Source organism: Saimiri boliviensis, chromosome 12 (genome assembly GCF_048565385.1).
Source record: "Saimiri boliviensis isolate mSaiBol1 chromosome 12, mSaiBol1.pri, whole genome shotgun sequence".
Taxonomy (NCBI): domain Eukaryota; kingdom Metazoa; phylum Chordata; class Mammalia; order Primates; family Cebidae; genus Saimiri; species Saimiri boliviensis.
The window spans coordinates 101,274,245-101,301,825 of NC_133460.1; the positions used below are offsets into that span (position 1 = coordinate 101,274,245).

Consider the following 27,581-nt stretch of genomic DNA (forward strand, 5'->3'; position numbering starts at 1 on the left):
TTGGGCCTGTAAAAGCAAATCCCACAGTGGTGTTAAGTTTTAAGAGCAAGGTGGGGACTTTGTATCCTCCTGCAGAAAAAGGGTGCCTGTACACAGAGGGAGTACACGATATATGTGTGAGTAACACATTATTTATATGCATAGAAATGCATGAATCTGTATACACACCCTATATATGTGACTGGGGGCAGAGGGTAAGGATGAACTAAAGGAAACACATTCCTGAATTTGAGAAATAGTTGGTGGCATGTAAAAGTAGAGAGTGGCTGGAATCATCCCTGTGTGCATGAGTACGTGTGTGTGTGTGTGTGTGTGCGTGCTCACACGTGTGAGATCCAGTGTGGCTGGTCAGGTCTCAGAGCAGAAAGCTTTGCTTGCTGCCACAGCCTTGCTAAAAATTCCAGGTAATATATTTTTATCTTCTGCCCCACAGCCCTCTCCTCCGAAAGCAGAGACCAAAAAAGGGCATGATGGAAACAAAAGAGGTCAAGTAAGTCTATTGATCGTTTACCATCCTTCCATATGACACTGTTTATAGATTTCCTGCCCCTTTTATCTCCCGTAGTCACTTTTTGCTCCAAGACCAGGGCTGAGGCAAATGGAAACCATATAGTGATATTGCTCCAGGAGCACTGACCCTGGCACCCCTCGAGCTGCAGTATCTATCATGCTGCCTGGCCATCACTGGCAGAACTGTCTGACCATCTGGAATCTCACAGGGTTCAGAAGGATTTAAGAGTAATAGGGTTACACTGGACCCTATAGGGGAAGTGTTTGGGAAGTTGAATCTCTCTGATAACTAGCTGAAAGGCACACAGGATGTTATACATTCTATTATTAACAAAGAGAAAAAGCAGCAGCACAAAAAGATGATTATTCCTTCTATCTGGTCCCCAAAAGGCACTGAAGCATCATTTCTGACGAACCATTGCAGGAACTCCAATTTTGCCAGGAGAGTGGGGCAAACAGTCCTCCTTGTCAAAACTGGTTGTGCTGGCTTCAGGAGCCTTGGGAGACAGGCTGAACTTGATCTGTCAGTCATGCTGGTGATTGTGAGTGCTCTGATAGATGTACAGTATCTATTATACACCTAAACTTTCAATAATGTAAATAGAACCACCAATAAGAACTTGGAAGAGCATGCAAATGGGTGAAGGTTACTCACATCTGCAGTATTTCATTTGCTCTGTGAGTGAACTATCCTTGCCTTACCCTGATGTTAGGTACTTGAGAGTCTGCTGGAGTCAAAAGAAGTGAGGCTGGGAATGGAGAAGTCATGGCAAAGTTAAAAAAAAAAAAAAAATGAAGCTGAGCCAGATGCCTTGGCTCACACCTGTAATCCCAGCACTTTAGGAGGCTGAGGTGGGTGGATCACGAGGTCAGGAGTTCAAGACCAGCCTGGCCACGATGGTGAAACCCCATCTCTACTAAAAATACAAAAATTAGCTGGGCCTGGTGGGATAAAAACATACTTCCTGTCCTTAGGGAGTTTAAAAGTCTCAATGAGGAAGCATAAAAAACATAAGAAATCCAATAATAATGCAAACCAAGTAGCTGGTATTACAGTTGCCTGCCTCCTGAGGTAGGAGAAGCACTTGAATCCAGAGGCAGAGGTGGCAGTGAGCTGAGATTGTGCCACTGCATTCTAGCCTGAATGACAGAGCAAGGCTCCATCTCAAAAAAAAAAAAAAAAAAGTTTCTTTTCAAGATTGGGAGAGAGAAGAGAAATGTGTGAACACATCCAGCAGTAAGCAAAATCCTGTCAACCGTTTGTATATGTTGGAATGAGCACAGCCTTCTAATATTAGGCCTTGCAAGAGGTGGAGATGATAAACCAGCCATGAGTTCTCAGTGCTTCATTCCAGCAGGGGGTTCTCTGTGTTCTGGAAAACTTAGACCAACATTAGCCCTCCCTATGATCCACTTTACTATTATTGTTTTTTTTTCCTGTTAGCAACAGGTCAGCATATAGATTCCAGAGAGGCAGTCACAGAAGAATTAAGGGTATAGACTCTGTTGCTAAACTGCCTGCATTAAAATCTGGTCCAAGTTACTTAACTCTGTAGAATGGAGATCAGAATAATACCTGCATTGAGGGGTTGATGTAAGGAGTAAATGTATTTACTTCGTGTAATGTGCTTAGAACAGTACCTGGCATTTAGCACCAAGTAAGTGATGCTTTCATAGTTTAGAAGGCTCTCTAACAAAACTCAATTGATGGACAAAAATTTCCCCAGCTATTCCTTTGTTTGCTAAATAAAAGTTTCCTCCCATTGACATAAAAAATGTTGGATGGTTCTTATAATTAACTAGTGCTATCACCAGTCAAAACAGAATATTCATTCCCGGGTTCATGTTTGTCCTTGAGTTTGGCACACACACACATACACACACCTTACCTGAAGCCCTCAGATTCATAGATATTGTTTCAATTTATAATTGCATAGTAGCAATTTACGGTGAAGGCACATCAAGCTGACTTTTCCATAGCTGTCTTTCCTTGGGGTTATGTGGGTTCCAAAATCACCTTCCACTAAAATCCATCTTCAGTATTGCATACTCTTAGTGGAATTCTTCAATCCTTTTAAAGTGACCAATGCCAGCTGGGCGTGGTGGCTCATGCCTGTAATCCCAGCACTTTGGGAGGCCAAAGTGGATATTCTATGGTCAGGAGTTCGAGACTAGTCTGGCCAACATTGCGAAACCTCGTCTCTACTAAAAATACAAAAATTAGCTGGTCGTGGTGGCGGGTGCCTGTAATCCCAGCTGAGGAGGCTGAGGCAGGAGAATTGTTTGAACTCAGGAAGCAGAGGTTGCAGTGAGCCAAGATCGTGCCATTGCACTCCAACCGGAGCAACAAGAGTAAGACTCTGTCTCAATAAATAAATACATAAATAAATAAAGTAGCTAACACCTGTAATCCCAGCACTTTGGGAGATTGAGCCCAAGACTTCAAGACCAGGCTGAACAACATAGTGAGACTCTGTCTTTACAAAATATCAAAAAATTAGCCAGATGTGGTGACACATGCCTGTGTTCTCAGCTCCTCAGGAGGCTGAGAAAGGATGACTTGAACTTGGGGAAGTCGAGGCTGAAGAGCCATGTTCAAGCCACTGCACTCCAGTCTGGGTGACAGAGCAACACACTGTCTCAAAACATACAAATAAATAAAACTTTTCCTGAAGGAGTGTTATGCTTTCAACAGCTGCATTTATCTAGAGGAAAACACAACATAGGAAAGCACAGGTTTGGAGGAAAAGGACTGGCAGAAGTAGACGGACAGGGTGGACATTTACAGGGAGGGCCTGGACCTTCACCAACCAGGTGGTTATGACTCAGGCTATCCCTATGTACAAGGAATGGCAGTGTCAATAAAGAGAGAACACAGACACACTGAAGAGAGAAAAGTGTGCTCTCAGGCCAAAGTTGGAAACCTCAGAAATAAGAAAATTACTCCCAGATACCACAGGGGAATCATATGCCCTAAGTCATATGAATCAATTCTAAGTAGGATTGAGAATCAAAGGACTGATCTTTGCAGACCTTCATCTGATCATAAAGCATCCCTAACACAGGAATTGCCAAGAACCCTATTGTGCTATATTGATATGCATCGTTTTCTCTTGATCTTGCAGCAGCAGATTACTGGCAAGATGTCCCATCTTGGCTGTTTAACCATTAGCTGCGACACCATAGAACAGCCACTGGTTCTAATACAGGGAATCTGTGCAAACCTGGGGCTAGAACTGGGAACAAACCTGCATCTAGCTATCAACTGTGCTGGCCATGAGCTGATGGACTATGTAAGTTTCCACTCAGAACATTCACCTCCTATTGAGATCCATGGTTTTTAAACTAGAACTCAAAAAAAGAGCTTATCTGATATTTTCTAAACAGATCTGTTTTTTTATTAATATTGTGTGAAGGATCCAAATGTAAATGGAACTGAGAAAACCAAATTAGCTAATGACCACAGAGTAACATAACCATGACATTTAAAAAATAGAAAATGTCATTATTATATTTAGAAATTCTACAATAAAGATGAGTAAAATGAGTTGCTTACATTTCCATCCTGAAAGCTACTGAAAAACAATTGAACAAATTGCATTTGGTTGGTAAAGGCTGAATTTGTCGAGCCTAAAAAGTGGATGAGTTGTAACTTATGACTTGATAGGCCCTTCTAGACATGTGGTTCTTAGAATTTATGCTGTGACTTTTTAAATATAAAAATATTTACAAGTTTGAAGTTTATGATTATGTTTTTGTCCAACTAAACATATCACAGTGTTATCCACAGCCTGGGTCAGGAGGACAGAGTTTTAGTGATGTGATGAGACTTCACCTGGGGACCACCCACCTGAAGAGAAAGATTTTAAAAAGAGAGTGGAAAACAGGTTCATTAAAAAATACTCTAGTCATCACTTCCTCAGGGTAATACAACAGCAATTTACCTTTAAACTTGGGAAACTGGTATGTTAAGAAACTTATCAGTTTTCTGTCTTATATACTTCCTGATATGGTTTAGCTATGCCCGCACCCAAATTGCATCTTGATTTGTAGCTCCCATAATTCCCATGTGTCATGGAAAGTAACTGAATCATGGGGGTGGGTCTTCCCATGCTATTCTCGTGATAGTGATTAAGTCTCACTAGATCTGATGGTTTTATAAAGGGGAGTTCCTCTGCACATGCTCTCTTGCCTGCTGCCATGTAAGAGGTAACTTTGCTCCTCCTTTACCTTCCACCATGATTGGGAGGTCTCTCTAGCTGTGTGGAACTGTGAGTCAATTAAACCTCTTTCCTTCATAAATTACCCAATCTCAGGTATGTCTTTATTAGCAGAATGATAACGAACTAATACACTTCCCAATTTTAAATACACAAAAATGCTGAGTCTACGTTTTATGAAATGTCCAGCATATTGTCAAGCATTTATGGTGACTTGGTAATTTTTGTCAAATTCAGGGGACATGACCAAATAGGATTCTGCTTTAACTGTGATTTTAACTTTACAAAGGAAATTCTGAATACTACATAAGAACCCTAAATTTTGGCTGACTTCTAAAAGTTCTTTTACTTTTCAAAAGAAACTAAGCACATAAAAGAATATTTAAAGTAATTTCCTATTCTTCACATAATGATTGGTTCCTAGGCATACCATTAAGAAAAATAATTGCATGTTTTCATCAGCAATGTATACCAGGAACTATGAATATACCGACTGCTAGTGCTAACTAGAATGGGTATTTATTGCTTATATTCAGGAAAATATATTAGCTTGATATCAGATAATTCTTACAATATTGTTGGTTCAAAATCATTAGCGTTTCTTCACTGACAAGATAGGGTTTTTAAAGCTTTGCGTTACAGAAGTTAAAAGTTCTTGCTGCTTTTGAAGGTGAAAATATAAAATTCCTTTAGTTATGGTCTTCTTAGGAACCTGCTTAATTCCAATGGAATCCATTCTATTAGCAGCAGCAGCAGGAAGGCATTAGCAAACCAAACAGCGATACTGATCCATTCCAGCTCCCTCCCCTTGCCAAAATTTCCCAGGTGCCATCCCTGAACATAGACTTAAAAGGGAGGGTGCTTTGTTTTGCAGAAAGCTAGACTAGATCCTTCAGCCCTGTTTACTTCTATACTTTATAACTTAGGGGTTTGCCAGACTTCAAACGAATGTTGCACTAGAATTCTACCTTCAGGACAATAGCGTTACTGCTGGAAGGTACATGCTACCTGAGAAAGAAATACCTCACATAAGTCACAGTACTTTTCAAACTGGTTGTTAGTGTATCAAAAGCCTAGCCTTGCTTTCTGACTTTAGAATATTTACAGTAAAGGAAACAAGTTATGAGCTGAAAGATAGCAGGGTGTAGTGAGTGAGCAAGTTAGCAGTGCTATTCTGCTTGTTTTGCCAACTATCGTCCATCTACCCAGGCAGTCAGGTCTAACAGATTATTCCCCTCCTACTCTGTACTCATTGGTGTTTTGTGTAGGAGGCTCCATCTGAAGTCTGTGGGAAGAGCCCTGGAGGGTATCAAAAGGAATGGTGACTTGATTTCCCAGGTTAATATTTAAGATATTTAAAGTAGAATACACAGATTTCTCAGGTCACTGTGCCCTGAAAATAACCTGTTTACAACCTCTTACAATAAAATGAACGAAAATGAATCTGAACCACATCTTTGGCATTTGATGAATTCATCGTCTATCCCTTATTTTAATATTTTCCTGACACATATCAGAGTAAAGGAAAGTATGAAGTGATGATGGGCACATACAAAAATGCAGTGGAGATGGTTGACCTATATGTGGATCTGATCGACAAGTACCCTTCAATTATTGCCTTAATTGATCCTTTCAGGAAGGAGGTAAGCAGGACTCATCTTCCATATTTTATAACATATTTTATATGCCATAAGATAGGCAAGACTCACCTTTTACATTTTATAGCAAAACTGAGAATAAAATCTCATTCTTTTGGATCTCTGTCATTCAAAATGTGTTGTAATTTGGTCTGGGGCTGAGTTACTTTATTTCAGCATTTATGAGAAAAGGCACTTACTAAGCAAATGAATAGCAAAAACACAATAACCTAGGAGTGTGCCTGTCTGGGGAATGAAACACGCTATTTGCAAGCCCTTCAGGAGTACCTGCGTATTTACAAGCAACCTCACTGATGGAAGCTGCCCCTGCTGTGCCAGCTGGAGCTTCAAAAGATTAATCATATATCATTTTAATGTGCTCAGGGAAACAGGACTTCTATAAGGCCAAATATTTTTCAACCTAAATCCAGTCACTATATATGCATAAAAAATAACAAAGCCATTTTTGGGTTTTTTTGGTTTTTTTTTTTGAGACAGAGTCTCACTCTGGCACAATCTTGGCTAAATGCAACCTCTGCCTGCCGGGGTCAAGTGATTCTTCTGCCTCAGCCTCCCGAGTAGCTGGGACGACAGGCGTGCACTACTATATCCAGCTAATTTTTGGTATTTTTAGTAAAGACGAGGTTTCGCCATGTTGCCCAGGCTGGTCTGGAACATCAGAGCTCAGGCGATCCACCCACCTTGTCCTCCCAAAGTGCTACGATTACAGGCATAAGCCACTGCCCCTGGCCTGTAAAGCCATATTTTAAAGGGTTTGAGATACTGAGGTTTCATGATCTATCCAAACTCACGCATTTGACAAGTTATGTGCCACAGAAGACTATCTCTCCCCCTAACCAACTTAAAGTCTAAAATACAAATTATTGATTTTATAAATTTGAGAACCATCAGATAGATTGAACAGATATACTGAACAGTATCTTCTTTGAGATAACACAACTATTTTGATTTGGAGGACAATATAAAAAAATGGTCCTCATTTTGAGTCCCAGGGTCTCAGTCTCGTCCTCCCTTTAACAGCTTCCATTCCACACCGACAGGCAAGAATGCACCGGCTGAGCTTAACCAGCCCTGTGATGACTTTCCTGAGGCTCGGGTCACTTTTTTTTTTTTTTTTCTGAGACAGGGTCTTGCTCTGTCATCCAGGCTGGAGTGCAGTGGCCCAATCACAGCTGACTGCAGCCTTGACCTCCCAGGCTCAAGCCATCTTCCCACCTCACCCTCTCAAGTAGCTGGGACTACTAGGCACACTACCACACCCAGCTAGTTTTTGTATTCTTTTTGTAGAGATGGGGTCTCGCCATATTGTCCAGGCTGGTCTCACACTCCTGGACTCAAGCGATCCTCCTGCCTCAGCCTCCCACAGTGCTGGTATTACAGATGTGAGCCACTGCATCTGGCCTGGACCACAGCTTTTTTCATGCAATAGGATGAACCTGTGTGGTCTGTTCTAATGGGGTAAGTTGAAATCTGATACAAAGGCTAGGATGACTGTGTGTGTGTGTGTGTGTGTGTGTGTTTGTACACACACACACATATATATACACACACAAACATGCATATATATGTATATAACTTTAAAGTAAGCATTTCATTTCATTTGGTGGTCTCATCAATAAAAATAAGGGTGTTGAGAAGGGCCTAGACCGCTTGCAGGCTTTCTTTTTCCATTTTCTGTTTACCAGAAATATCAAAAAAATATATCCAGCCAATCTTTAGCAGCATTATAGACAACAGTGGATGGAAATAGCCTGGGTCTGAGGAACTCTACAATCCACGTAAGAAATGGCATTTAGTGTATTGACATTTAATTCACAAAACCTTTAAGTTCAAATGTTACTGCTTTTAGTTTCTGTTCCCCAAAGCTTGTTGGTTTGTGTGGCTGTGGTACAGGGATCATTCAGGAACAGAAGTAAAAGAAAATTCTTTTGTGTATCTCAGGAAAAATGTGTGAGTTTGATTATGTGTTATATTATTCCTGCTGTTTTGTAATTATGTTCAGTGCATTATAATGATCAATTCTTAAATATTTACCCAGGACGTTGAACAGTGGGACAGCATCTATCACGCACTTGGTTCCAGGTGTTACATAATTGCAGGAACCGCATCCAAAAGCATCTCTAAACTTCTAGAGCAAGCAAACATCAGCATCCCCAAATCCAATGGACTGATCATAACACACACAAACCAAACTACGATGTCTGACTTGGTGGAAATAACCAATCTGATTGACAGTGAGTAAAAGTATACATGTGAAAGACGCGTAATAACTTGGTTATACAAGCAGCCAAAAATATACACCATATCAAAGTCCATAAAAAGCATGGAAGAAATCTTGGAAGAAAAGAAAGTCCAACCATTTGTGAGAGATTTAGTGCTGGAAAACAATATGCAGCTTACTGACGTACTTCACAGCATTCCACTAACAGCCCAAGGCCAAGCTCATCCCCTTTACTGAGGGCTGCCAGAGGTATGGCCAAGGCCACTGCCCTGTTAGCTTCACAGTGGGGAGGGCCTTTCTGCCTGTAACAGGAGGACTAAGGACTGAATTCTTCTGAAAGGGCATAGCCTTCAGCACATGTATCAGTTTGCTTTAGGCTCTGAGCTTGGGCTACAGAAAATCTTTAAATTGACAGAAACCCAGAGAGGAACCCCAACTCTTACTGCCAAAGAACAGGTCTCAAACCCTGAATCATGTACTGTGGAACACCTGGGTACTCATCTGCACTAGCCAGGCTTCCGGCTATAATGCAGTGTTCAAGCCAAGAAAAACAGCCCACCATTCACGAAGTCAAGGCACCAGGCACAGCCAAGGAACAGCAGGGACAGAATGTGTGTAGCCTGCATCACATTACTGCAGTATTGTAAATTTCTTCCTACCATTTACTACCACTTTATGCTCTAGATTCTAGATGAAGACAATATCCTAGTAGGGACCACAGCTTTCTTCCACACAGGCATAGTAGGATATAGGAATTACTTAATTGAAAATAAACTTAGCTACTTGTAATATACCCAGACCCAGTGGGCCATTTTAATTTGCTTGGGGAAGTCTAGAAGGGACCAGAATTTGGAATGAGATCACCCATTGCAGTGAATGGTCTACTTCAGCAGTTTAGAAGACAGGCAACAAGATCAAATTAGAAGCAGTTTTCTGTCAGTATAGAGACCTGAGGCAAGGGTAGGTTGACAGTTACTAACACGCAGCACAAGGAAGCTGCCAATCGGGTTGGCAAAGCAGTGGGGCATTGGAAGTCTCTGGAAGCAGAACATGAGTCATCAAGCTGGGATTCAGGGACCGGATTCCACCAATGGGAATCAGGGGATGACAGGTGAAAAGCAAGACTCCAGTGCTGGTGCATCTGGGATGCCAGAGGAGAGCAGCTTAAGGCCAATGGGTCAGGCATTTGTGAACTGGACATAATCCTTACACCATCCCTGTGAAGTAGACTCTACCATTTCCACTTTACTGATAAGAAAAGACTTGGAGAAATTAGGTAACTTTCCCATGACGCTACAGTGATCTCACTTGCCCACCTCAGTCTTTTAAACATGCTGTTCCTTTGGTCCAGAATGCTTTGCCCTGACACACTTGACTGCATCCTTCAGGTCTTGGCTAAAATGAAATGTCTTCAGCCACTCTTGCCTTCCCCAATCCTTAACTGGTTCTGTTCTGAATCTTCCTCCTAGCATCCTGTATTTCCTCTTTGCAGTACTGATCACAATGACTTGTACAACTATCTAATGACTGGGATCTCCCACTAGACTACAAACTGAGTTCATAGACATCTTGTACCCTTACGCACAGGGCATGAAACAAATACAAGTGGATCTCAGGAACTAGACAGAAAGCTGGCCTCAGACCTGGAGCAGAATTCAGGGCCAGACTGGCAACCAGGGGCCTGGGTTGGTGCCAGAGGATGGAAGAAGATGCTCAGGCAGGGCTGCCCTGTGGGTAGCAGATGATAGACAGGAGGCAATGCAAACACTGTCACTGCGGGAAGAGCTCTGGCTGGCACTCTTCATAGACTGGCACATTTTAAAGGGTTTTGAGACCCTCAAATGATTGATTACTCACTAGTCTTCTAGCAAACATTCAGAATGACAGTCCATTGTATAAAATTCTACACAATGAAATGAGAAAGCCATTATATAGGCATACTAACTCCACGTCACTCTTGCCATGTTTCACACTGACTCAAAGATGCACACTTTTCTACACTAAACATTTAAAAAATTGATTTGTGTCTTACAGCCATGGTCTTAGAAATGTGTCAAAGTAATTTGAGCATCCCCCTACCCCCTTTTAGTGGTAATAACAGTACATCTTACAAATCATGTATCTTAATTTTGATGAAACATGATATTCATTTAGTATTTACAGCATCTCAGCTACTGGAAGTAGGGGGTGTAAATAAAAGCAGGGCAATAAAAATGCAAATGTTAGAATTCTTAGGTGGGGAAGTAATTGACTCTTCACAGGGAAGTTTAAATCTGAGAAATTTTTAATTTTGATCCCAGAGACTCACTGGTATGCTAACTCTCTGTACCGTATAAAACTGAAAGGAATTCCTCTTCCAGATAAGCAGCACATCGCTGTCTTTGGAAGCACAGAAGGAGAATCATCTGATGACAGCCTTGTTGATTTGGTAAGTGCTGAATGCTGGTCAACTGCCAAACACTGCTTTTATCACGAATTGGTATTTCAGAGAAATGCAGTCTTTGGTAGAGTAAGTCATGTAACCTTTTATGAAATAGACTTGCTTCCTCCCAGACAGCTACCTTTTGCAAAGAGCTAATCTCTGAACTTTTAAAAAGAAAAATTGAAGTCCAGAGAAAATGATGAGCACACTTAAACGAGTGGTGTGTGCACCTGCAATCTTCCCTCCTAAAATGAAGTGAGAAAGGCCAGAATGTTCTTAGATAAAATCAGCATGCCTCCGTGACTAGTAAGGTGCCTGATGGATAGTCAGTCACATCATCTGTTTGCTTTTCAACACTCTCAGCTTGTAGACCCCTGAGCTTATGTAAAGATAAAAAACTAAGTAATAAGAAAAAAACCCAAAGAGCACACTGTGACAGTTTCCTTTCTCCTTAAAGGATTGTCTGTTTTTTAGCAAGACATGGCTCCTCCATCTAAAATTAGTTTTTCCCCTCTTTTAGGCTGTTGGGCTTGGTGTCCGGTTTATCAAGTTGGGGGGTCTTTCCCGTGGTGAACGGGTGACTAAATACAACCGCCTTCTCACTATAGAGGAAGAACTTGTCCAGAATGGAACACTGGGTATGCGCTGTTTCTTGCTTTGTTTTCACTTAGCCATGAATAAGAGAACAAAGATTGGAAGAGGGGGAATAGAAGTCCCTCCGCAGGAGGCCAGGGGAATCCAAAGACCATAAGTAAGTGCTGACAAAACTAGGATGGCACTTGCCACAATGTATATTGTTGTCTTAATGGATTATCTATTTACCTGAATGTTTAAAACTCCCACCCTTTTTCTTGATGAATAGGCTGCATGATGCTCTTCAATAGAATTAATTGATTGGAATTCCCAAGCCTACCTTTTGTTATGGTCCAAATTATACTTAAGGTTTCTCTGCACAGCCCATGAAAGTTAAAGACAGATGCTTTCCTGAGGGTTCCTGGAAACTAATCGTTTTACTTAAAAACAAGTAGGCAGTGTGTTAACATACCTTGGAAAGGCTAAGGTTTCAAGAGAAATCAATTAATCATTTAATGAAATCAAACCTTTGTATATCTGCATGGTTAGAAGCACCCTGTATACTGGGTAACTGGAGAGAAATACACCAAATATACATTTCTATTCTTATATTACTGATTGTGATGGCCAAAAGGAGGCACATAGCATGCAGTGACATTTAAAGAGACTGATAGAAACTGTGATTGTAAACTTGTCTTGTTTAACGTCCGTAGTGGTCTTGAAATGCATCCTAGGATTCATAGAAAATAAAGATATAATTGGGAGACTATTTCTGAGTCATGAAAGGGCAGTCAAAAGTTATTCTGTATTGTTTTGTGTGTAGTAGAAGGGCTAGTTTTTTCAAATGGGTAAAATTATACCGTTCCACATACCTGATTATTTTCCACGGCATCCTGACTTGTGGAGACCTTAGCTTCCTAGCATGACTGATCGCAGTTCCAGCCAGACATTTTACCATGAGGGAAACAGCTGTTTCAGGGCTCTGGTGACCGGAGGCCCCGCCCCTCTCTGGTGACAGTGCAGCCCCCTCAGTATTCCGCAATGGATTAACAGATTAAGGAGAACTTCTCAGACACTGGCCTTGGTGAATCACTATTAAAGGGACCAAAAACTGGTGAAAAAAAAAACAAACAAACAAAAACAACAAACAAACAAAAAAACAAATCTAAAACAAATCTCACCACTCCCACTTTTGAGTAGGAAATCTTGGCAAAATCTCTGCCATTAAAATGCTATCAATACTTACATGTAAGGACCTGACTGTAATAATCCTTCCCTGGCATCCTTTCCCTCACAGCAGTCAGCGGGCAGTGCCTTGTACCATCTATAATACTGGCCTTTCCCCCAGTTCATTATCTTCCTCTTAACCCTTTCCACTAAGCCTCTGCCGAAAGTCCATGATGCATCAGCAAACGATTCAGTACATTGAATGACAGTGCAAATAAAACTGAACAGAACAATTGTAGGACACAATTAACATATAACCAAAGATAGGCCCAGTTGTAAATGGTCCTGGAATCCTTTGGGATCGTGATGTGACACCTTTGGACTAGTACTGAAGATGATCTCCTTCAACTCATGTAATATATAAAAACTGGTACCATTGGATTAGACAGTAAGCTTTATTGTTAACTTTTTTTAAAAAAACAGGTTTCAATGAAGAACACACTTTTTTCTACTTTAATGAGGAACTTGAGGCTGCTGCGGCTGGGGAGCTGCTGGAGCCCCTGGAGCCCACCTTTCTTACACAAGGTGTCGAGGAATCAGCCAAAACAAGAGCATCCTCTGGATAGGGCTGTACACACCCCAGGTTCCAGCCACACCATCAGCATTCGCAGACTGGGAGGTCTAAGTACAGCACCGTGTTTCCGCATCGAGTTTCCTCTTAAACTTCACCAACTCCTGTGGTTTTGATTCTTTTAATTCCACTGCTTAGTAAAATACATATATGGTGGTTTTGCCTGAGATTATATCTGTGAACTTTGTTTGACAGCCATCGCATTTCCGTAGATTTTTGTCTATTAGCTCTCCTGTCCATTTTTCAGGGGCACGCTCCGGTAAAAGAGGCCAATATTTTTGTTGCCAACTCCACACTCAGTCAAACATCTCATCCTTTACCAATCAGAACATTTCGGAGAACAAAAACCTAATGACCCTAGAAGCTCTCTGTGCTGGGAACAGATGTCCATCTTCTGTGTTTATTCTACATATCTGTGCTGAAAAGCATCGACACATTTTTATAGCCAGCCTCATGTAGAAGTTAAGTGTGAGAGCATCACTCTTTTTTGTAACAGCCAAATAGTTTTATCTCTTTCCTACCCTTAATTCCCTTTTCCCTAATTCCTTCTTTTTACATTTTAGTTTTTCTTGTATTATTTTTACCTTTGTGGGTCTTCTTAGATCCTTTTTGGAATGAGTATAAATGAATAAGCACATCAGCAAATGAATAAATATTCTCAAGATTATTAAATGCCCAGTTATTTATTCTACAGCATTTAAAAAGCAATTCGCAAGTGATATTAAAAAAAAATGGTATGACATATTTGTTGCCTGAGCTTGCTCTTTTGTAAGTTAGTGTTGTGATTACAGCAGAGGAGTAGCAGAAATAAAACATCTTCAGACACAAACATATGGATATAATAATATCCAACCATTTTGTATGATCTAGGGTCTCTGTTAAAAGGGTTATAGCATTTGCTTTTCCTAAACATTATATAAATTGCTATGTACTGAGTTGGCTGAGTTTAGACTTCTGACAAATTCTGTAATTTTTACTAAGCACACTGAGGACCTCTCCTTTTAAAGAATACTAACAAGGGACCTTAATGTCCTCATAACAGAGCCAACTTCTTATTCTCAAAGCTATGATTTGAAACTGGCTCAGGGCAGACTCAGAGCATGAGGCAGGAGACTTGGTTGATGTCCCTTTAAGTTGGGAGAACTGTGTCACAGTGTGTGGTTGCTACTGTCTCTCCTGATGCTCAGCAACAAACAACAGGTAGGAGAAACTGGAAGGAAAATTCATTTTAAAGGCAGAACAAACATGACTGGGTGTTCACATGCACTTTGAAAAATACACACACATACACACACACACACACACACACACACACACGAGAGTATGCCCTGAAACAGTGCTATAAATTATAATTAAATTACTAAAACCAGAGTAAAAATGTTCAAGGAATAACAAAATAGCTAAATTAAATTAACCAAAGAGGTGATTTATTACCAGACCAGGTCAGCAATTTAACTTCAACACAGAGCGTAGTTTACTCACCTATCCTCACTTGAGACCACACTCACCAATGGATAGTTAGCATTTTAATTTAAATTTCTTCGGGTGCTAGGCACTGTTTCTATTTATACTTTCTCTGTGTTATATGATATATAATAGAAATATATTTATATAACTGTATATATAATATTATCTGTGAAAGAAATGAAACTAGTCATATCCCAAATTTAAAAAGATGGTGGGATAGGGCAATGTCAGTGCTTAGAAGGGAAACTTCAAACCACTCCAATCCTTACACAGGGACTGCTTGATGAGTCTTCTAAGGTCAGTGATAATGACAGATGTTTATCCATTCTTCACAACTTACTGGTATATAAGCAAATGTTGTTCCACAACGAATGTAACTAAACATGTAGAGTATGCATTTAGAAAAATAATCCAGACTTTGTGGCTATGATATAGACCATCATTTACTGAATACACAACCAAAAACTGGCCAGGAAAGATAATTAACAATAATTGTTACCTGTACTACCCCATTTCCAGCAGTTTGCCATTAACAAAGAAGGTAAGGAAAGAGCAATTACTGTTGAGTAGTCAGAGCCAAAGCGTCCATCCTCCTTACTCAGGGCAAACTAGGCTGGGTGCTAACAGCCCTGTTGATGCCTGTCAGTCAGAACTTCCATGGGACTGATTATTTGCTGAACTGTGGGTGAGGACTTTGTTTAAGACCAGCTCAGATACAAAAGGGTGCAAGCGCTTTAATTAAAATGTTATTCTTCCAGAAAAAGGGAGAGACATTTTCTTTTTCTTTAATAGCAATGGCACAAAGTACCTCTATCTCTTTGCCTCACTCTAGCTATAAAATGCATTAACATTAGTTTAAAAAAAATCCTCTGTAGCCTACAAGACTTAATTTATCTTTCCCAAACAGAAGGAAGCATAAATAACCTTTTAGAGAGATCACAATCATCAAGATGCAGTCTCTTCCAACTTAAAATCGTGTACACAGGTTGTATATAAGTTTTGTGTGTGCAACAGCTATGAACATACTTTGCAGATATAAGCATAGTTCTCCTATGCCTTCTTATCTGGGATACCTTGCTTTGGTTGACAATGTCACCCCAGCCAGGGGCAAAAACCCCTCAAAATCAAAGTGAAAAGGGAAAAACTCTGGGCAGAAAAGGTTAGGGAATATCTTACATCGAATACTTTATGTCAAATTAATTTAAAATTCTTTGTAATCAGAGTAGGAGAAAGAAAGCAGCTTAAAAAAGGTAAGAACACTTTCAAAATACCCGTTATGAACTGTTCCCTAGTTCAGCTAGCACATTTCACCAAAAGGGCAACTTCTTACTCCAGAAAGGAGGGTGTTTGGATAACCATATTATTCTGTTGATGGTGTGATGAAATATGGAAAGACAGTGTACACATTTTTATATTCCTAAATGTGTGTGAGTCGCATGGTGGCAGACGGATCACAGATGCAAGAAGGAAGACAACACAAAGAAACATCAAAGAAAACTCAAACCATCTTAGGGACTATTGAAAATTACTAAAGTTGTCAACTCATATACAATTTTCTATTAAAGAACGTCAAGCTTGGGGAGCTAAGCCAGAAACGTTGATAATAACTACAATTGACCCTTAATGGGAAACTGTTGGTGCCTTTTTAATAAGTTGTGGTGAGGAGAGTTCATATTACAGCATAACAATTCGCTTAGTGAATTAATGCAGTCTGTAGTTAGCATATCATATAGCAGTATTGTCCAGTTAAGGAAAGATACAGTTGAAAAACATTACATTTTAAGTCTCCATGAGTAAAGTGATAAGTAACTGTAAAATCATCACTGGGAGAACATGGAAATAGTCAAGCATAATGAAATTACAGAAAGATAATTATCTCCAAATTTAGGAAGTACATGTACCTGCCTACCCACCTCTTCAAGCCTATGCTTACCACACGTGCAAAAATACAATACAATACAACTACTGCAATTATTACTATCATTTTCTTTTGCCCTTAGGTGAAAAACACCTTAAAGCTACATGCTGAGCCATGCTAACAAAACTAAACCTTTCACTTTCTTTAATAGTAAAATTACCATTACTGAATCATTGTCATAAAAAGTGCATTCAAGTACATTACCACTTATTTTAAATAAACACCAATTTTGAAACAATCAACTTTGAAAAGCTGCATAAGTTTTTTTTTTTTTAATCCCTGATTACATTTCTATTTATTCACTGTGGTAGCCTGAAACATTGTATTCTTAGAGACTAACTACTGCTTAATTTATTTATTTCTTTTTTTTTTTTTTAGTAACAACAAACCTGTGTAATATAGAACAGCAGTGAAGCAAGAAAAACGTGTGCTTGTCACTTATCTTCACTGTACATAAGAACTGTGATAAAATATGGTACTTGTGCCACATTAGTATATGGGAAAACATAATTAACTCATAGCACAGATCACATGGTTTACCAACGTATTACTGTTAAATTCAAGGTTTAGACTTCCACCTCAATTCTGTATGTAGGCTACCGGAGCATCCCCTCGGAGGTCCTTGGGAGGCTTTGGACACAATTGACATCATGTATTTTTCATCCGATAGTTAACAACGTGTGTAATTAACACTGACTATGGGACTATGAGTTTGATGCCAGCTCCTGAGTTTTAAGTTTATCTCAGTCTACCATAGAAAATAACTTGTATGCCACAGTACCCAACAATTTCCATGCTGCTGCAGTTTCTCCATTAAGAGGATCAGACCCAAAACAGAAGCCTCTTGGGGGGCTTTTAAAATCGTATTAGGTTGATCAATTTTGTTTATCCAATTATCCACAAGCACCTCAAACTTTCATCCTTCCATTTGATGAGTGGTATGCACAGTTCCTGAAAAGGTATCAACATCTGAATTTTTTTGTAACCTTCTAAAAGAAGTCATACTTAATACAGTAACTAGGAAAAGAAAATCTCATCTTTAATAAAGATCAAAAAACCAAAACCTACTAGGAACGTGTATTTTGCTAAATAGCTTACTTATGTTTATAGTTGCTACTTACAAAAGTGACACCAGAAAAGAACCTGTATTCTGAATACAGTGACCAGAGCAGAATGTCTATGGCCCTTGCCAATACACTCACACTAATCGTGTGCTTATTGAAAAGGACTTCCAAACATGTCAGGCTTCTGGTTTATGGATCAGCAGTTGGAGCTGTCTGTCTCTCTCACGTTTTCAATGCTGTCTTCTTTGTTTTCTGGTTTAATTTCGCCTTCATCCTCCTTGTGTTGAGTTGGATCTTTTTCAGCAACCTGGTCTTTGGTTTGGGGTTCATGTGTAGAAACAGGATCTAAAACTACAACTGGTTCGGCTTGTTTTTCACCATCAAAGTATTTTTTCCTGCATCCAATGCTACTGGGAGGCCTATGAGATGAAGAGTTAGACAAAAAATAAAAAATAAAAATAAAAAGTAGAGAGAGAAAATAGTTGTCTCTGATATTCTGGATTCAGAACCACAGAAAACCCAAAATGTTCTAAGTCTAATCAACATGCATATAGTCATCTTTGAGATGCCAGCCATTTAAAAGAAAACATGAAGCTACTGGATTACACAGCTGATATTAGGAGCACAAGGGCAGAAGGAAGAAGGCAGAGAAAGAGCGATTAACTAACTACAGAAGTGTAAGAAAGCCAAACGCACCTACCTGCTTAATTACATGCTCTTCTCAGGAAGTGAAAAGCTCATGGACAAACTGTGAACTTCTCATCATGGCCTGCTGCCCAGGCTCCCGCCCACCCTCACTTAGCTGGAAGGAGCCAGTTAACTCCCTTCCCTCCTGCGTATTCCTGGGTACGGCTGGTTGCAGGGTATCCCTAAGGAGCCTGCATGGACTAGGGGAAGTAATTACCCCAATCACTGATGGACAGACAGGTGAGAGGCATGCCAGGTGCTGCCATTACCAACTAGAGGAGACATGGCCAGACCTTGGGAGGGAGTGGCAGTAGGACCAAGGGCAGCGAGAGAGAGTCAGAGTGGAAGCTAAAATGCTAAGTTACTATTCATTTTTCTAAAAGGAGGATCAGGTTTCTTGAGAAATTTCTTATGGAATTTCAGAGGCAGTTTTCCACAGAGTCCTCCTCTCATCTCTTCTGATGCTAGAAGCTATGGCTATCCTCAGGCTGAATGGGTGAGGATTTCCTTATAGAAACAGGTACCTCTGAAACACCTGAAGTTTCAGGCTGCTGCTGCTGCCTGAAGGTCGAGGCAGCTGCAGTGGGCAGGGCTGGGGCTTTCGGACTTTTCTGGTCTTTTTGGAAAATGCTAGGATGAGGCCTTTTTGTCCCAGAGAACTGGCTGTTAACCATGGCCCAGCACACCACCACCCCACCTCTTGGTGTTCTGCCAGGTGGCAGCTAGGGAGTTGCCATCCAGGGCCTGCCCACTGCTCTACCAGCCCCTCACCAGGAGTTGGTTTCTACTATTCTCTGATCCCTTGAGCAGGTCAGAGCTGGCAGGAGACACTCTTTTACCACCTAATACCTCTCTCTTGCTGGTCTTCCCACAATTGTTTCCTATCTGTCTCTTCCAATAGCATGTAAGCATCCATGAGGCAGGGACTCTTAAGTTTTATTCACAATGCTATCTCCAGCACCTAGCACAGATGCATTTGTGGAGTAACCGAATGGGAAAAAACCAATAAACAGAAAGGTTCAGAATGAAGCGGGAGAGATCAGGGTTAATAGGTCTGGATGTCTCTATTGCAACAAAAACAACAGAACAATGATCAACTACTGAGAGAAAGTAACCTGCATGACCCAGTCACGGGCACAAAAGCCTCAAACCCAAAGACCACTGTTTTTTCACTTTCTGACCAGTACTACAAGATCTGTCCAAATGTTTAAAAACCACTCCCTCCGGCTATCGGGTTACACTACCTGTATGTGGCTTGGTCATCATCCTAAGCGACAAACACTCTGTTTTCCTTGGAGGTGGTAAGAACAAATATAACCAGGAGCCTGATAACAGGCTGTGCTATGGCAAGGACAGCTTCCTTTAGTTCTGCCTGGTTATGGGACATGACATTGTCCAACTACCTTGGCTAAGGAACTACTCTAGACATCTGCTGCTGTGCTTTGGGGATCAGAATGGGGTGTAGTTTCTCTAGTGGTACCTGTTTTGATTTCTCTGACCCACATAATATTTAAAAGCCTGTGATCAGAGAAGCAGAACAACCGCAAGTGAAATTAAGGACTAATCAGAGGAATTAGACCTTAGGCAATGGAAGGCAGTAGTCACGTCATCTATGGAAATCCGCTGCCTCCTCGTCTGATGCTGGGCCTGCAGTCAGCTGTTCTGACAGCTGGGAGGGAAGATCGTTATAAAGTGGCAGACATGAAGGACAAACCAGAGCTTTACCTATCTCTCACAAGCACCACTCTTGATGATGCAAGACAATCTGCAGGATAAGCAGGAACCTTCCCCAAGGAGCTGCACATGCACCTGGCCCAGAGTTTGGAGAAGCTGAAGAAAGAGATGTGGGGAGCTGGAGAAACTGTGGATCAGTCACTGCCACATGCCAGTTAGGTGAGTCAGCACATCAGGAATGTCATGCACAAGCTATGGCAGAGTCTGCCCTACACGGACCTTCTGAGGGTTGAAAACATTTTTTTTTTTTTTTTTCGAGACGTGGTTTCGCTCTTGTTACCCAGGCTGGAGTGCAATGGCACGATCTCGGCTCACCGCAACCTCCGCCTCCTGGGTTCAGGCAATTCTCCTGCCTCAGCCTCCTGAGTAGCTGGAATTACAGGCACGCGCCACCATGCCCAGCTAATTTTTTGTATTTTTAGTAGAGACGGAGTTTCACTATGTTGACCAGGATGGTCTCGATCTCTTGACCTCGTGATCCACCCGCCTCGGCCTCCCAAAGTGCCGGGATTACAGGCGTGAGACACCGCGCCCGGCCAAAAACATTTTTTTAGACAACTACTTCACTTCCGCCTTCTAAATCTCATGCAAATTTCTCTGTGGCCAACCCTACACAGGAAATAAATGGGTGAGGAGATTCTAGGAAATGAAGCTGCAGCCCAGCTAAGGTTCCAGGGAAAGTCCCATCCAAGTCTGCAGGTCAAGTCACCAGTATGGCTTCACCATCTTGGGTCTGGGCCCACCTTAAATAAGCCAGCCAATCTGCTGTAAGCATGCAAAGGAAATATTTCTCTCATTCTAGGTGAGCAACTTCCATCAACCCATACTAACCTTCATCACTTCTGTAGAACTACCATGGATGTTTCCACGCCCATGTGTGTCTGCAGGTATGTGTCTACAGGTGAAGGGATGGTGCACAGGTCCTAGAAAAAGCTTTCTTCATCAGCTCAGGGCTAAAAATTTCCAGGAAGTGCTCTCTGGGCTCCACAGCAGCAATATGGATGTTGTTGAACTGAAAACTCATAAACCTTGTATTGTCAGGCTGAAATTGTCCTGGAATTGTCTCAGTCCAAAGAATGATTCTCCTGTCCTGAAGCAAGCTTTTTGACTGCAGATTAATCTATTATTAAGTCACAGGTAGGCTGCAATTTGAGAACCCCTTTATCATCACTGAACTAGGTGCAGTGGGCATTTTCTGAATCTGTGCATGGAGGGAGAGTGATTTGTTTCTCAAGGATAATGACCACTGCCTTAGAATCCCAATGGAAGGTGGAAAGAGACTAGGGCAATCATCTAGTTTGACCTGTCCTTTTACAGATGAGGACAATGGGGCAGGAAGAGGGGAAGGAACTGGCCGGGAACCAATTCTAGCTCGTCAGTGGCACAGTCAGAACAAAAGTCAGAAGCTCCTGTCTCCCTGTTCCTGCTTTTTCCATGACAGCATGCTGTTTCTCAAAGTATCTTCTCCTAGAAACATTATAAAACAGGCTAATTTTGGCATGTTTACTGATTTAATTCTTTCTGAATCCCTGTTTCCATCTCCATCCTCCAGATCTGTAAATATAAAGTCTATCCCTTCAAGCTATCCCTTGTGCATTTTTTATTTTTCCCCTGCGGTTTGCAGCTCCTCCTGGTTTGACATCACTAGGTCTACTCCTGGCTTCCATGAGCAGCTGCCCAAGCCTCCTTCTGGAAAAAGAGGCCTTTCTTTCTCCTAGGCCTCATTCTATCTTCGTTCCTGTGGTATGGGAAGGGCCACAGAGCCGCATCAGTGATGGTGTCAAGAACCCACGTTCTCACTCTAGTAGCCACGGTGGCAGGTTCTACAGGGTTAAATATGAAGCTTCTCCTCAAGGTAGAAATCCCAGAAGCTCAAATGCAACACTTCAATAAGAATTGTAATATGCTGTCATTCTGTTCAATTTTTCTACTTCAATGCAACATCTAAGGACAAAGACCACAATAAGGAACGAAAAGCCTGTACTTATAAAAAGCATTGGCAGCCTGTCTCCGGCATGCTGCAAAATCTGCCAAGTAAAAGTTAAATTTTACAAGTATCACTTAGAAAGCAAAACTAAAATCATGGGCTGCTTGGGCTGACAGGGATCACCATCATGAGCTAGTCTAACCTCTTCATTTGACAGATGAAGCGTCCAAGGAAGAGTGAGGTAAAATCAGCATATGACTTGTTAACAGCAGATACAGAACTAAACTAGTGGAATCTTGATTTCCTGTCCATTATTTTTTTTCTAACCACAACATCCTGGTAGTCATTTATGAGCCATTCAAATAGATATTTTTCACAGGTCATATTATACTACGTGCTCAAATGCTATTTCAAGACAAAAACAAAAACCAAAAAGCAAAATAAAAGCTAGGAGAAATATACCAATCTATGCCATTCTATGAAGCCGGATGTCCAACTACAACTTGGGTGACCTTTTAGAAAGCAGCTACAGTGCCCCTACTGCAAGAGAACACATGTGTGGGGCCTGAGCAGGTGGGGCAACTTATTAGTAAAAGGAAAGACTGACTCCAAACCGTACTACTACCAGAAGAATCAGAACAATTGCAATGGCCATGCCAAAGCCAAACTTTATACAGGGACTCAGTGATTTCTCAAACTGTGTTACAAGAGATGAAAGTGCAGCATTCTAATTTTTAAAAAGCACATCATTGTTTGCATTCAATGAAATTCCTTTCAAAATCAACTTTCCATGTTCCAATTATATTCAACAACATTCTAGCTAACATTTCGGCTGCAATTCAAATTAACTAATGCCCAAAAGAGCCCTAATCCACGTGGTTCCGAGCTCAATTGAATACAATCAAAGCTCATGCAATGAAGGGGGAAATGCTTATTTCATGCAAATTCTGCGTATCACTCAAGCTTAATTTTACTGATAATATAAAGGTGGGACATTTTGAACATTACAGTGAATGAACTTTTAAGCGGTGAGAGTTATTTTATAAAATGCTACCTCTGAAAAGCTGATTGCCAAACAGTATAAAAATGGTTTGAGGCATAAATGCCAAGTTCATTTCTATTTCACTTCTGAGGTAACTATCTTTCAAATCACAACAGCTGGACTATTTAACACAATCTGGTGAATCAAAGTATAGTTCTTCTCTGGTCTCCCAGTGGGATGTCTGCATTAGTCTGTGGCAGCCATCCAACAAATGACGCACAGCCGGACGATCTGAACTCTGTTTCATTTACAATAAAAATGGATAAAACCGCAATCATATTTACCACCTTCAAGGAGAGAAAACGGAAAGATTTAAATTTGTCTTTATAAAGTCGTTACCTGGAAAAACTCCAAAGAGGAAGTTGCTTTTATATTTTCTCCGGTGTAAAAATAAGGATTCTTACTTTTTTTTTCAAGTCCTTTATACAGTTACTGCAGTGAACAGTAGTGGCATTACGGCAGAGGTAGTTTTTATTGTTTCTTTTGGAAACCCTATTTTTCAGGAGATTTTAATGCACTTGTCCAAAACGTCACAAAATAAAGTTTCAAATCTAAGGTGAAACTCTATATTACTACCAATTCTAGCAGTATTTTTAAATATAATAAAGGTAAAACAAAGCTCAATTTTTTTCTGCTTTGGGTACTTTTTCAAAACTTCATTTTAGTTCAAAAAATGTATTAGTTTGTCAATTTGAGTACACTTCTATTTGAGGAAGTGGATTTTGTTATTAAAATAACATTAAACAACAGAATACTACCATGTTTGAAAATCTGACATCAGTCTCTAGATGCTGATTTACTCTCAAGATTAACAAGAATTCCTGTTTACCATAGGTGACAATGGCTGGGCAAAGATCTGTGTCTATGCTCAGCAATATTTTCTTTAGCTGAGTAACTGCAGCACAGGCATCCCAGCACACAGCTTGCCACAGTGCAAAGCTAGGAAGCCTTGTAGCAATTATCTTACTCCTCTAGTGTAGGCTGGACTGCAGACATTTACAGAATCTAAAATACACTGGCACAAGGAAGTTCAGGAAACCAGACTATTCTCACAGCAAAAGCAACACTGACAATGCGTGAACTATGATTTCAGCTCAGCCAAGGATTCTGAAATGTGTGTGATTGTTTTCTTAGGCTTTGTTTTTTAGCTTGTTATAGTTCTGCCCAACATTAAATCATCATGGAAAATCCACTCAGATTCCAACTATTAAAAGCCATGTTATTTACAAGAAATATTTTAAGAGACATAAAGTTTTCCACAAAATTCAACTTTGGCTCCTTAAAAACAGCTGCCATGTACAAAATACTTGCATTTTCATTCTAAGTTTTCAGGAAAATATTTTTAAAATGTAGTAGTTTTTCTTTCAATTTACTGTATTATATATTTTTTAAACTCTCAAGATCAGAAGTCATAAGGAAATTACTTTTCATAGAGTTATATAATAAAGAATATCACAAATGAAATGTGTTTATTGGGTTTCAGAAGTTAGGTCAGTTTATTCTGAGATCTGACATTACATATGAGTTTTGGCTTCTTCTATTTGAATAAAAAAACTCCCCTCTATTCCACAATACACAAATATAAGGAAACATGAACACTGTAGAGAGTATTGAAAAATGGTTAAAAAAAAAAAAAACTACAGTGTACCAAAAGTAATCTGGTTCTCTATGCAGAAATGATATATTTTACACAAAGTCTCTTAAAAATCATAGGTGCTTGCAACTGGAAGCAAATGTTAGAAGGCAATTAATTCTTCGAGAGAAGTGAGAATTACTCAGCAGCATTTTAACAGTAATTTTGAGATTTACTCAACAGCAGTTGAACAGTCATTTTTAAACTAGGTGTAATACATCCTCAACAATTAATCTGGAGGAAGGTGCTGTCTGCACAGCGACTCAGAACCCTTGTAAGACAATCCTGACAAGCGGATCTTTCGGGCAGTCCACAGGATAACTCCTTGGCAGCAGGGGAAGGACAAAAAAATGAAGTGAAGGGATCTCAACTTCCAGAACATCCAGTTGTTCTGCTAATTTTGTTGTTAAAAGTTAATTGTCCATGTACAGGCGCACACGGAGAACCTTTGTGGCAGCGCTTTGCTGAACAGAGCTGTTTCCTGCAGTGTCAGCACACAATTCAGCAGTACTAAGATTACAGTTGAGAGCAGAGCAAATCCTTTAATTATATAAGAGCATTAGATTAAGCAGTAACGTACACGCAGTTCATTCTGTTAGCTGGTAGTCTCTTCTCAGAAACAAATGTTTACTAAGTACAGGGAAGGCGCCCTTCTCCACAGGCGCACGCGCGCACACACACACACACACACACACACACGTGAAAGAAAGCAAGCAGAGGTGATGAGGAAACCTGGGGGTGGGAGTATCAGGAAGAAAATCCACTCCTTTCCACCCCAACGACTAAGAGAACTACCCTCGTCTCCATTTGAACAAAACGTGACCCCAAACCGCTCCTAAAGGAATGGTTGTATGGCCAGCTAAATCAATTTCCAGCTGAGATCATTTGTTTGAGAGAATAATTTTAGGCCAAGTTTCCCTAAAAGTAAGTTAAGAATCTCAAATTTTATTTGCTAATGTATTTCAAAAGCTCATCATTTTTCATAGGATTAGAGAAAATAAGTAAACAAAATAAAATGAAATAGCTCGGATTCTCCAACTCCAGTAAATTAAAAAGCAGTACTTTTCTATTTCAATTTTCTACATTAGCTGCACATTAGAAATACTAAACGAAGAGACCAGTTGAAGGTCAAGCAATGCTAAAAATCAATCTTACTTTTAATTCAAAATCTGAAAGGCAATTAGATTTTTTTTCTTTCATGGAAATGTTTGACTGGTCACACCAACCGAGAGACATCTAAAATTTATGTTTCATCAACTACCCTTTGGTATTCAGTTAATAGCCCAAACAAGATGAACTCTTACAAAAATAAATCTGTGTGGGGCCAAAAGTCACATGTATTTAGAGATACCACAGATGTAAAAATTAAATGCAAATTAAAATAAAAATGGCCTCACTGGAAACAAACATTTTTCTATTGAAATTCAAGTCTTATAATTGCTACATGGGTTTTTGTTTTGCAAATTCTTCTAGGGCAGCATGTAACCTCTTTTGACTCCCCCAAACGAAAGAGCAAGCCAACTGCCTGTCTGGTAGTTAAAAAGGAAATTTCAAAGAGCTTGATGAAGCTTACAGTTTTGGGGGGATCTGGGGTGAAGAAAAGCATGATAAATTAGGAAGTGTTAACTGAAGAGTCTCTGGCAATTAATCGTGGCTTAAAAGAATCTTTGAGAATGACCAAGATGACAAACCTAGGAAAGCACTACAAACCACACAGTCAAAATGGAACAGGACTTCCCTTTCTAAGGGGGTCTCCCTTTTGAAGTAAAGTTTTATAGAAGTAACTAGGTAAAATGAAAAATCATCTTTGAGGTTGACTATCTTGTCTAATTGCAACTGTTAGGAGGATATTCACTTTCCTGAAAGTAATTAATAGAAGAAGTGTGAATATGGATGAAAAAGCTCAATTCAGACGAGCAGGGCCACTTTCAGATGAGATGGTATCAGAGGAGAAGAGCAAGATGGCAAGAACACAAGATATTCTTAAGCCTCTGCCTGACTGTGATGCAGACACATTTTAAGATCTGCTCACCTCTTTCTTTATACTGAAGGCCCACGTGTCCAGCCTCTCTTTATAATAAAAATGTCCTAAAACATGATGACCAATGTATAATTAAAATAAACTCAAAGCAGCTAACCAGTAATTGACCAAATACGAAGCTCTCTCAAAAAGGTATAGAATAAAATGGATGCAATGATAAAATATATTTAGGGCTTTAGAATGTATGTTTTTAAACTAGATTCACATATAGTGATTCACCTTTATATTATCATATTATCATTTAGTAAAAGCATCTTTCTAATCCAATGATTATGATCAGAAATTTTCAAGGTATTTACTTCTGGGAAAAAAACTACTTCTCAGCATGACTAAAATGTCTAATAAAATAAAAACTGTGCAAACGGAACTTATGCTGAAGACTGAAGTAGCTTAAGGCTAGTATTGTGACAGGCTAATTTCTAAAAATTTTTTGAAGCATGGCCCTGTATTGGACATGTGGCATGAAAAAGATTAAAATAATTTCTTTCCAATTATTCTTTAAGACTTTTTGTTAATTCAGATAGGCTCTCCTTTTCACGACTCTGTTTTATTGGGTAACACTTTCCTCCCTTTACAAGAGATCTTTAAATTTGCTTAGTTTGGCCTTAGAGAATGAGAAAAGGAAGACATGAAACCACCTATGAGTAGGGTCTAAAGAACAGGATG

The 27,581-nt window shown here is 40.1% G+C and overlaps 2 protein-coding genes across 6 annotated transcripts in view; one reads left to right on the forward strand and one right to left on the reverse strand.

Annotated features, from left to right (window-relative positions):
• Positions 1-14,066, forward strand: part of ENO4 (enolase 4) — a 31,645-nt gene extending 17,579 nt beyond the window's left edge. The window contains exons 8-14 of the mRNA XM_003922168.4: positions 434-490; positions 3,636-3,803; positions 6,248-6,373; positions 8,427-8,622; positions 10,970-11,037; positions 11,552-11,669; positions 13,255-14,066. Coding sequence (XP_003922217.2) covers positions 434-490; positions 3,636-3,803; positions 6,248-6,373; positions 8,427-8,622; positions 10,970-11,037; positions 11,552-11,669; positions 13,255-13,397 — 876 coding nt within the window. The 3' untranslated portion in view covers positions 13,398-14,066. The remainder of the gene's footprint in view (positions 1-433; positions 491-3,635; positions 3,804-6,247; positions 6,374-8,426; positions 8,623-10,969; positions 11,038-11,551; positions 11,670-13,254) is intronic.
• SHTN1 (shootin 1) overlaps positions 1-27,581 on the reverse strand; it is a 153,407-nt gene that overhangs the window by 14,636 nt on the left and 111,190 nt on the right. For all 5 annotated transcript variants that reach the window (XM_010332583.3, XM_074382951.1, XM_074382952.1 and 2 more), the window contains one exon: positions 12,477-18,270. In XM_010332583.3, coding sequence (XP_010330885.3) covers positions 18,048-18,270 — 223 coding nt within the window. In that variant the 3' untranslated portion in view covers positions 12,477-18,047. The remainder of the gene's footprint in view (positions 1-12,476; positions 18,271-27,581) is intronic.